The following is an 11,430-nucleotide window of genomic DNA, read 5'->3' as shown; positions in this document are numbered from 1 at the left end:
GTGTGTGTATGCAGTGGCTAACGCAGAACTATCTTAGATATTTACCCATTATGACTGTACCAATTAAAGAGAACAAAATCCTATGTTCCCAAACGTGTTATGATAGGACCCCTCCCATTTGGTCCTTTCCCGTACACTGGCTTACTCTTCTGAGATAATCACCATTTCCTTCTCTCACCATGGAGAGGGTGGCTTCGCTCCTGGTGGGGCCAGGCTCTCTTCACTTGGCTCTGAACCTCACCTCTTTGCTTTTTCAAAGACTCCTATTCCGTCTTTCATGAGTTCTTTTTTCTTCCACATCCTTCCATGATCCAAGTAAATCACCAGCCACGTCCACCACTGAAAGTGGAGAGAGAGGGGCAATCTTCCTTCACTCATAACTTTGTCTCTCCCTTTCGGGAAAAATATAAAGAACTGCCCACACCTGCCCTGTAAAGGAACTTTGTTGTTGTTGTTTTGAGATAGGATATCTCTGTGTAGCCTTGGCTGTAGATCAGGCAGGCCTTGAACTCACAGAGATCTACCTGCCTCTGCCTCCCAGAGTGCTGGGATTACAGGTGTGCACCACCGTGCCTGGGTCTGTAAAAGGGACTTTTATTTACCTGCCTCAATTGTTGTCTGGGAGGTTTATTGCCTGTGTCTGATAATCTAGGCCTAGCCCTGGAAGCTTCTAAACTTCATAAAATCTAATTTAGGCCTAGGATGTTTTCAGCATCTGAGACTTACTGCTTAATAAGCTCACCTTTTATTGTTTTAACTGAGCTGTGAGCTGGCTAGTTCAACTCAGCTGTTCTGACTCAAACTCCTCTCTCAACTAACTTATTCAATCTGGCTTTTCTCTCAGCCTCTGAATTGCTCTGCTTAGCCTCAAACTAACTCAAGCAAGCTGCTCTAATTTCCTGGCTCCTTCTCATTTTCTAGCTCATTTGGTCTTCACCTGAGTTTTCCATCTGCAACCTGTCTATTACTGTCCTGGTAAAAACCGCCTCCTCTCCTTTCTGTATTGCCCCTTAGTAGTCTCCCTTTCCTCTCTCTTCTCATGAGAGTTGGGGAAACCTTAATCTGTCAAATCTTTCTCTGATTCATCACCTTTTCTGCCACTCAAACATCCAATCACGATGCTTCTTTCTACAAACTAACTTTATCTTCGTTGTTTGGGAGTAAAGGCATGTACCAGCACCCTGGATCTAAGCTTTTATTTACATGAAACTTTCTCCGTACCATACCTGCCTTGAACTCAGAGGTCTGCTTGCCTCTGTCTCCTGGGATTAAAGATGTTTTTGTATTCCAGACAGATCACACAGACCTAGAAGGTCTTTGGATGTGATCTCTTGCCAGAGCAGCCGTGTTCTGAATTAAAATTCCTCTACACTGCCCCCTGTACCATCTGACCCCAAGTACATCAATGGCTTGAAATCATCCAACCAGTCAGTAAGCCCAGCCCGGCACCCCAACCAGGTATCATCAAGAGGATATCCACAATACTTTTTCCAGAGGCTTCTCCACTTTTATCTAACTTAACTCCCAGCCTTGAGGGGAAGTACCTGCCTTCTGGACAACCTTCTAAGTTCCCTGGCTCTGCAACATGACTCCCTACCCAGCCTTCCTTCTTTTTCCATTTTTATTTCTTCTCATTCTTTGGCTAGGTCCTCTCCAGACCTCAAAATCCAGACCTCGACACCCAATACTTGACACTGGACCCTCTTTTGCTCCTTCATCTTTTAAAGAATTACAAATTTATTATTTTTATTGGTATGTGTGTGTGATGGTGTGAGTGTGCCCTGGCACACATGTGGAGATCAGAGGACAATTCTCTCAGCAATCAGTTCTTTCATTTACCTGTAGTTCCAGGGGTTGTATTCAGGGTTTCAGGCTTGTGGCCACGCCCCCTTCTCTTAGTGAGCCTTTGTTATTTTCACAGTAAGTGATGATCCAGAAGATTCTATACCCTCACCCAGAAGCTCTGAAGAAGATCCTGGAAAGGGTTTCTGAAGGTGTATGATAAGCTAAGGATCTTGTTGATGAGGGAGAGTTTATCTTAGATTATCCTTAAATGTAACTAAAAGTATACTTATGAAAGAAAAGCAGTTGCTGGGGCTGGGGCTCAGTGGAAGAGCTCTTGCCTAGAATGTACAAGGTTCTGTGTTCAATCCTCAGCACTTCAATAAAATTAAATGGTAAAGTACGGTGTGGTGGCTCACGACTTTAATGCTAGCACCTGGGAATCAGAAGCAGGAGGATCCCTGTGAATTTGAGACCAGGTTGGTCTATATAGTGATTTCCAGAACAGCCAGGACTACACAGGCAGACTGTGTCTCAAAAAAAAAATGATAAAGTGATAAAATATTAAATATAAGATAATAAAGTATAAGTCAGGTGTGCATGACTGAAGGAAAGCACTGAAGCAAGACACTGTACTCCCGGCTTCGGGGACAGACGAGAAGCCAAGAAATGCAAGGCACGCGGCCGGAGAAACTGGAAAGGGCCTGAATGCATCCTGTTGTAGGATCTCCTGAGATGCCTTACCAACACCTTGACATGCATTTTAAACTTGAGAGTTCCTGAGTGGCAGAGGAAATGTGTTTCAAGTGAGTTTACTCTATCCATCCTCCTGCAGTTCTCTGCAGTTTAAGCCATCCATGTCCATGGGTCTGAAGTTCATCTGTATGCTAATAAATTGCAAATGTTTTCTCCAGTCTTGACTTTGATTGCAGGTTCACAGGTCCTGTTTGGCAGGGTGATTGCAACAGCTCCCTGCACAAAGCCATTCTCATTCCTTCCATCCACTGGCCACAGAGCTATCTGTTGCTGCGGTCTTCCAAATCTGACCAGGCCACTTCTTGGTGAGTACTCTGACATCTTTCCATACACTTTCAGTGGCTCCAGACTATTTACCCGAGTATGTGAGGCCCCACCTGGAGAGGCCCACACCCGCCTCTTCAGCTTCTTGGATTCTCTACTCCAAGAACTCCTGGGAGTTCTTGCCTTGGGGCCTTTGCACATGCTCCTCTCTGTGCCTCTCATTTTCTTCTCTTTGCTCTCTCTAGCATCCTACTCCTTTCTCAGGTTTTTACCTTAAGACATACATCCCCCTCGACTGCCTTCTCCAGTGTAGTCCCTACTTCTGAGAGGTCCCGTTTCCATTGTTCTTCTTTGTAACATTAATCATGGGATGTAATCATTTTACCTGTTTGCTTGAGTTTTGTCTGTATCTTCAGCTGGAAGCTCCCTGGAAGTGAGAACTGTTGACCTGTCGCTTGTTGCTGTACCTGCAGAGCAGATGGTCATGCAGTCCCTGGGCCTAACAGCACAGTAGTTGCTTAGCAACTATTTCTCCAATGAGTATGCAAATATGTACACAGCTCAGGCAGTCTGGTCTGTCGAGCTTGACTATTTTGGCTTTGACTGTTCTCATTAAAGATTAAAGATCTTGTAATTAAACGCCAAGTATGTCAAGCAAGCAAAACAGAATTTTGGGAGGCTGGCTGTAAGGCCACACCCCACCACGATCACCCTGTAGCTAGGAAGAGATTGGGGCAAGGAGGACTTGATGCCGTTTATTCTTCAATGCTCCTTTTAATTATCAGAAGGCAATGTCATTAAAAATCAAAGGGCATATGATGTGTGTCTCCCACCATGCATGCACAAATGGTTCCGTAGTCATTTATTATTGAAATCAACACACAATTCTATTGCAAGATGACAATAGGAGAAGAATTTGCGTGCAATAGAGTGGATATTTAAGAACTCCAAATCATTTGCCCACTTCTTCTGAAAATCTGGAAATCAACTAAAATCATGTTGAAATCTGGGGTTGGGAGATGGCTCAATTGGTAAACTGATTTCCCCACAGACATGAGGATCTGTGTTTGTCTTGTTGACCTGATGAGCTCCAGCTTCAGAGAGAGAGAGAGAGAGAGAGAGAGAGAGAGAGACTTTGTCTTAAAAAGTAAGGTGGGAGGTGACAGAATAGCATCCCAGACATAGACCTATGCTTTCTACACAGACATAATTTAAATACAAATCTAAGGTCTATTTTGAAAACACACCACACCACACACACACACACACAAAATGTTGCCTAAACTTTCATTTGACCTGTTAGAGACCCAAGATTGTTAATGCTAAACGTGTATACATAATTCAGGACCCCCTCGTTTGGAACGGTCTCATGTAGCCCAGGCTGCCCAGAATCCACTGTGTAGTCGTGGATGATCTTGAAAGGTCCTCCTGCCTTTCCGTCTCAAGTGTTGGGATTGCAAGTTTGTGTCATGACATTTCTCTTGTATCCCATTTGATTCTAAGGACAGTCTTTGAGAGGAACCTATACAACCATCCTTGTTCAGGTGACAGACTGAGGTTTAAGGATCTCTAGTGAAACATCCCTGGTCACACAGCAAGTAAGATACAAACCTAGGCACTAGGCTCACTGCTTTTACCTTCTGGGTTTCTCCCAAGAATGTTGGCCTTGGCCAGTTTTTTGTTTGTTTGTTTTGTTTTGTTTTTGGGTTTTTCTTCTTTTTTTTTTTTTTTTTTTTTTTCTTTTTTTGAGTAAGAAAAATGGCTCCCTCAACTATCATGCCCTTGGATACCATTTGTGTCTGGCATCGGCCTGAGGCTTTCTTTATTCTCATGTATACTCTGAAAGCCACTTCACCTCAGCTCTCCCTCCAGTCTACTCAACACACAGGGGAAGGAGGGTGTTTTAAGGCACAACTCTCTAAGCTGTTTCGCTCCCATCACTCCCTATTGTCTATTGGAAGGAGTCCAGACCATGCTCTGACCCTGCCTTTCCATATTTGACCCCACACCCGTGTCAGGTGTCTCTTCTCAGTCCCCAGCAACTGCTCTTTGTTGTCTCTATATTAAGTTTAATCTTTGATTGATGTCCTAACAGATGCACAGAACTGCCAGGATGGTGGGGAGTTTATAAAACTGCTGAGACGCAACCCGGAACCTCAGAAGTCCATTAAGTGACCATGGAGCTGATACGCAACCCACTATTAACTCCCCGGAGTGAGCTGGATGCTAGAGAGTCGGGAGGGAAGCATCACCAGAGTGACTGACTCATTCCAACTAGGGGTGAGGTCATGAGAAGGTTCCCAAAGGGGCCATTTTCCCTGTTGGATGAGTTGATCTTGTCAGGAAGAGAAGGGCAACTGCATTGTGTCTTATTGGCTCCTAGAAAATACTCATCTCAGCTCTGCCTGCCCCAAACAGACTCATCCTTCCAGGCCCATTATCCTGCCCTACCCCAATCCCATACCACTTGCCTTGACGGGAATAGACAGGAGTGAAAACCGGGACACTTAAAAAACACTCAAGGTGATAGAGATTCATTTATTGATCTTTTGAATAAAATTAATTAATGTAAGTGCCTACTGCTTTTATCTCCCAGCACATCACAGCCATTTGGAGAATGGCCGTGGAGGGTGGGTGGGGCTGGAGTATAACTTCCGGTAAGCAGTTAAATGATGGTGGGGTAAACTGGTTGCTAGTTGCTAGCTGTGCAGATGGGGAGCTGTTAGGTCGGCCATATTTAGAAAAGAGAAGCACAAAAATCCAGAATTTGTTGGGGCAGCTGTCAAGAGTGATGGAAACTCTAAAAATAGAATTCCAGGCTTCTACCTAGGGTGCCAGCGCCAACAAGGGTTAGGGAAACGTAGAAGACAGCAGCTGAGGTTTGCAGTAAGGATTGACTGTGAGCTTCATCAGTGCAGGAGTGTGGGGGTCTCTATGGTCCTTAGAGGACTATTCTGGTGGAGAGATTCCTGTGGCTCTTGGACCATCCTTAGAAGGATGCTCTGCACCTTCACCTTCCAAGGCCGGCTGCAGCAAATGGTTCCAGCATGTTTTGATTGCCTCATTATCTACTTCCAGTGAGGTACTCAGAAGCAGCTCTCTGTAGCTCCCAACACCATACGCCCACCTGTTGGTAGGCCTCTGCTGCCCTGGCCACTGCCTTGGTCAGGAAGGTAGAGGAAAGCGCAAAGGGCTGGGCCGGAAACCACTCACTGCTCTCATCCCCCACACCCCCTTATAGAATTCTGGAAAGATGCAGGGCCCCCTCTACAACATACTTTCTCGGTCACCACCGCAGGATTTTCTCGACCTTTGTATGCACCAGCTGGTCCTTGTTTTTGTTTTGTTTTTACAGAACCTCGATTGCATGCTCGGGTGAGGCGCTGTGGTAGAGCGCTTGTCTAGCCGGTAGAGGTGCACAAGACATAGATGGGTTCATCTTCAGCATCCACGGCCACACAATGGTGGGCGAGGCTTAGAAAGGGGGTACCTCGCGCTCAGGGGAAGGGGCTGCCAGCAGAAAGGATTGGAAAAAAAAAAAAATCCTATGTGTTAAGACTTGAGGGCCTAGGGATGGGAGGGCCGAGGCTGTCCTCAGGGAGACAGGGCGGGGCTATTTTTCCCCAGTCCGGACTCAAGGGTCGCGGTGCGGCCGCGCCCACTCCCGCCCGCGTCAGCGCGCTTCCGGAAACTGCTCGCCGAGCCCCGTTTTCCCGCGGAGGTTCCGGAAAAGGTCGGTTCCCGGAGCCCAGCGTGCAGAGCGGGCGCTGTGTGCTTTGTTCCCGGCGCGTTGTTGCCCTGCGCGCCCCGAGAGGCCGGAGTCCTGGTGTCGCGCACGCCGGGGACGCGCGGGGGCTGAGCACCCGGTGCGATCGCTGCAGCCGGAGCTCTGGAGCTCGTGCGCCCTGCGTAGCTTCGGGGGGGGGGGGGTCCGAGGCAGCTGCGGCTCTCGTGCGGTCCCTGCGAGGTGGGCGCAGCGGCGGCCGAGGCGGTGCGATGCGGGGCCCGCCCGGGAGCCCGGGAAGGGAAAGCGGAAGCCGCGCGCCCTGTCGGTGACTGCGAGCACTCAGCCCCTAGTCCCTGCTGCATCCGCGCCTGCTTTTGGCTGCCGGTCCCGCTGCACCCGGCGCGCCGTGACCATGGCCATCGCCCACCTGGCCACGGAGTACGTGTTCTCAGACTTCTTGCTGAAGGAGCCCACGGAACCCAAGTTCAAGGGGCTGCGGCTGGAGCTGGCGGTGGACAAGATGGTCACGTGCATTGCTGTGGGTCTGCCTCTGCTGCTCATCTCGCTGGCCTTCGCCCAGGAGATCTCCATCGGTGAGGCCCGGGGGGCGTAGGGGCAGCCTGGGTTAGGCTGGCATTGTCTGGGGTTGGCAGGGCCTGCTGAGAGGCCGGGATATTTTCGCCACTCCGGTCGTACCAGATTTTGTGTCTGAAGCCTTATTTGCCTATGCGCTACCTGGGTACCTCTGTTGACGTTCCTGGCATCTTCCAGTTCCTTTGTCTCCCCTGCCCCATATTTGTGGCTTTGAATTTACACTCAGCCTGTTGCCTTTAGACCTGCGCCCCCCACCCCACGGCTCCTTCTACCGCTCTCCCCAGTAATTGTGCAGTCATCTAAAATATCGTACCAAACAAGTTCCTGAGTGGCTCCAGGGAGAATGTAAAGACAAGCGTTCCACGTACAGTGTGCCATTTCACTGTTTTGCCTTGAAATGATAGTTGAGTTCTTAGGGTTTTGTGTGGTGGAGAGTAACTGCCCTTGGAAGTAGGAGAGGTCCATCTAGACCTTGCTATGAATGAATGAAAGATGAAGAAATGACCTATTCCCCTTCACATAAATTTTCATTTCGGCTTAATAGTTATGTGGGATTCCAAGTCTGGTGTTTGGGGCGAGACCATGAGGCAGAATGAGTGGTCTTATTTGCTGGCTGTCCTGACTTTCATAGCCTGAGTGTGTGAATTGCAGGCAAGTAACTAACAGCATTTGCAGGTGAGGCAGGACCTTGCTGAATGCCTGTGCCAGGGTGGGTGGAGTGTGGATAAGCCCAGGTGAGACTGTTGCCAACATTTTTAGATGACAGTTACCTGCTTCCTGGAGGGAAGCTGGAAGTGCTGTGCCAGCCACGAGCATGGGCTTCCATGGGCACTTCAGGAGCTGAGGGTATGTGGGCCTGGGTCAGATCACCACAGAAAGGCAGATGCTTACTCGCTTGGGATTGGGAGGCTATTGATTGACAGACTGGCTGACAATAGCATTCAGTAACTGTGAGGGCACATAGGTAATGGATGGAGGAGGAGAGAGGGAGGATCTGAGCAAGTGAATGTCCTGCGCTGGGCATCAGTTGAGGTCTTGTGTGTGGGTGAGGGATGAGTGGAGGAAGAAGATGAGGGGTCCTGAGAGTGGGGTGAGCAGTAGGAAGCTCCTTGGTGCCTGGATTTTAACAGGCTGTGCAGAGAAGAGAGTGGGCTTACATAAAGGGTGTATGTAGACCTGCATGAGCAGACTGGTGGAAACTGGAGTTGAGGTAAGGCTTGGTTAGGAAAGGGCATGGCGGGTCAGTGTGGCAGAAAGTTGCTGAAGGAACGGTGCAAAGTGAGCTTTTGGTTTTCCTGGTTCTTGGGCAGGGAGAGTTCTGCTGAAAGGAAAACCACAATGTCACTTGGGTCCTGATGATAGTTTCTGACTTCTAGCTGTGGGCTGAACCAAGTGCCAGGCCTCAAGACCCCGGGAGGAAATGTCCCTGTGCTGAAGAAGCAAGTCTTGGATGTCCAGTCTGGGCAGAGGCCCAGCAGGGAGGAAGGAGATGATTTCTGTAAAGTCCCAACCAGAGGGTTCCTGAGGCACCTGTGTCTGTTTTGTGGCTCCAGGTGGATGTGCTGTGTGAGAGGCATCTTGAGGGCCATGGAGAGTGGGCTCAGCCAGCAGCATGGCTCTGCTTCTGCTGTGTATGAGCACAGCTGTGCAGTGTGGGGACTAGGAAAGGATGCTGAGGTGTGGTCCTCTCCCTGCCTGTGGGAGTTTGCCATTCATCTGGATCCTAATCTGTTAACCTGTGACATCTTGCATCAGTATGATTTCAGGATGAGGGGGTGGGAACTCTGAGGACCAGGCTGGCTGGTGCTTAGGTGAACTCTCAGGTGGGTTCCCTTGCCTTCAGAAGGGCTCAGGAGTTTCAAGGGGAAGACAGGTTTGTGGGATGAACCCAACAGAAGTCCTAGAAGATCAGTGTTCATGATCAGTGATTGATTTTGTGCAGTTTAACTCTGTGACATCAAGGGCAAACCAAACCAGAAAAAAAAGAAAAAAAAGATGAGAATAAAAATTATAATAACCCCAGGGTGCTGGCTAATTTTATGAAAACTTGCACAAGCTAGAATTATTGGGAAGAGGGAACCTCTATTGAAAAAAAAATGCCCCCATCAGACTGATAATTGATGTGAGAGGGCCCAGGTTACTGGACAGTGCTACCCCTGGGTGGGTGGTCCTGGGGTATAAGAGAAAGCCAAGAGGAGCAAGCCAGTAAGCAGCACTTCTTCATGGCTTCTGCTTCAGTTCCTGCCTCCGGGTTCCTGTCCTGATTTTCTGCCCTGAGTTTCCCTCAGTGACATGACTGATAACCCCTTTCTTTCCCAAGTTGCTTTTGGTCATGGTGTTTAGTGGAGTAATAGAAACCTTAAATAAGACAAGCAGAGGTAGTGGGGCCACTTAAATGAAGCAAGCAGTTTGACCACCACTGCCAGGGAGGACAGCCAGGACCTGACAGCTCCCAGCATGGCCATGTGACCTAGTCCTACCTTTCCCACTGTGGTCTGGAGTACTCTTGTCACATAGCCTGTCTGTGGCTGTCTCACCTGCTAGGTACTTAGTCTTTTCTTGATCCATCCCTATGGCACAGTATATCAAAGCCACTTTACAAACATTCTTTGAGTGACTGAAAGGTGACCGACTTGGGCACAATCAGGTGTTTATTGATTCAGTTGTGCAACCTGCCGGTGGTTGGCAACAGAATGTAGAAACAGGCCACATTTAGAGTCTGCCTTTCAGGGATGGCCCAGAAGAGCAGCTGGCTGTGGAACACCCTTAAAACAAGATTTTACAAGCTGGGCTCCGAGTGCACAGAGGCTGTACGCGTAAGGCTGCTGCGGGATGAGGCAGACGGAACAGTGAGGGCTTCAGGGCCGAGAAGAGTTGGTGTTGAGCTTTGAGGCAGGATTCCCAGCGTGTGAGGTGGGGTGAGGCACAGCTGAGAGGTGTGAGACTTGTTAGAGTGGGGGCGACCACCCGTGTGGAGGTGGGCAGGAATGCTCTCTGCGCTTTGCAGTCTGCTTTGGAGGACAGATAGAAAATAACCTTTTAATTTAATTTAATTAAAATTAGAACGTGTTCTTTGCTGCTTGTGTCACCTTTCCTCTCATCTCTTTATACTGATAAACTAGTGTCCATGAAAGCCTTAATTAAAATCACCACTCTGTGGTGCCCCTAACCCCTGCCCCTGCTGCAGCTCACATAGGCCATCTGGGCCGGTGATGTCTACAGTGTGAAGAGAGCAGAGGGGGCCCTGCCTTGCCCACTTACTGGGTCTTGCCCGACCTGTGAGTTGTGGGTTCTCTCAGGAGGGGTGTAATCTAGAGAAGCTGAGAGAATCTAATCTGGTTAAGGTGGTTTGGGTAGCATTTGCAGACACCTGGGCCTGCTCACCGGTCCTAACTGACCCTACGGTGATGACAATTACAGAGGACAGACCCTCTGCAAGTTGCGGCTGGAATATGCTCCTCAATTCCAAGTCCTTGCCCACGTTTTGAAGAGTTTAGTCAGGCAAGTACAAATTGTTGAACTGAACATAAGAACTCAGAACTCAGTTGGGCAGTTGCTGTGGCTAGTTTGGATACCCCTCTTCCACTGCACAAAAGACAGTTGAAATCATGCCACTGGGGATGGAGAAGGCGGAGTCTGTGCCAACTTCTCTACCAGCCCTTACCTTGCCTAGCACCCAATCTGTGCAGCATGTGCTGGGTACATCTTAGGGAAGGCCTAAGGTTTATGCTCTACCCCCTCTCCTGTCTGATTTCAGCCCACTGAGATATAGCTAGTAGCTGCCACTGCTGTGGAGATGTCTATTGCCATGCCTCCCCTGGGGAGGGATCCCACTGTGAGCCAAGTAAACCTCTCTCTATGAGCCAAGTAAACCTCTCCCTTCAGTTGCTACAAATAACTAACTGATACTGTGTGTCTAAGCTGGACTAATACTTAGCTTTCCCAGTAACAGCACACCCTCAAGGCACACTCAGAATCAAAGAGCCAGGAAGAGGGGTGGAGGGCGAGAAAGGTCCTCTGGCACTGGTGTTTGACCTGGGCTGTGTTTGTAACGCCTAAGTGGTAAATTCATAGTCCTCTGTGACTGTGCAGAGCTAACCGTGGTGGACACTGTACTTTGCCCTCCTCCTCTGGACGCCGCATGTATGCATCCTACGTATTAAACAGGCAGCAGCTATGCCTTAGTAACCTGTTCTCTCTACTTGGTACATTTGGGAGAGTGTGAATTTGGGATCCTAACACAAGTGTCACCTTGCTGGGTTTATTATTGTTATTATTATTGTTGCTTTGTTTGTGTGCATTTATTT

General features: G+C 48.7%; 1 protein-coding gene and 1 long non-coding RNA gene across 3 annotated transcripts in view; both read left to right on the top strand.

The window, feature by feature from the left end:
• Nucleotides 1-2,742: 2,742 nt before the first annotated feature.
• On the top strand, nucleotides 2,743-5,374 carry LOC129683040 (uncharacterized). The gene is made up of 2 exons (XR_008721079.1): nucleotides 2,743-2,843; nucleotides 4,898-5,374. It is a non-coding gene; the product is annotated as an uncharacterized LOC129683040 (long non-coding RNA).
• Nucleotides 5,375-6,352: 978 nt separating this feature from the next.
• Panx1 (pannexin 1) overlaps nucleotides 6,353-11,430 on the top strand; it is a 37,641-nt gene continuing 32,563 nt past the window's right edge. Inside the window, exon 1 of one of the 2 annotated variants that reach the window (XM_055615539.1) lies at nucleotides 6,353-6,535. In XM_055615539.1, the coding sequence (XP_055471514.1) occupies nucleotides 6,376-6,535 (160 nt within the window). In that variant the 5' untranslated portion in view covers nucleotides 6,353-6,375. The other variant, XM_055615537.1, reaches the window with a different exon arrangement.

Source organism: Psammomys obesus, unplaced genomic scaffold, assembly GCF_907164565.1.
Source record: "Psammomys obesus unplaced genomic scaffold, mPsaObe1.curated_primary_1811, whole genome shotgun sequence".
NCBI classification, from domain to species: domain Eukaryota; kingdom Metazoa; phylum Chordata; class Mammalia; order Rodentia; family Muridae; genus Psammomys; species Psammomys obesus.
Note: the sequence above shows the minus strand (reverse complement) of the source record. Positions and strands in the feature narration are given on the sequence as shown.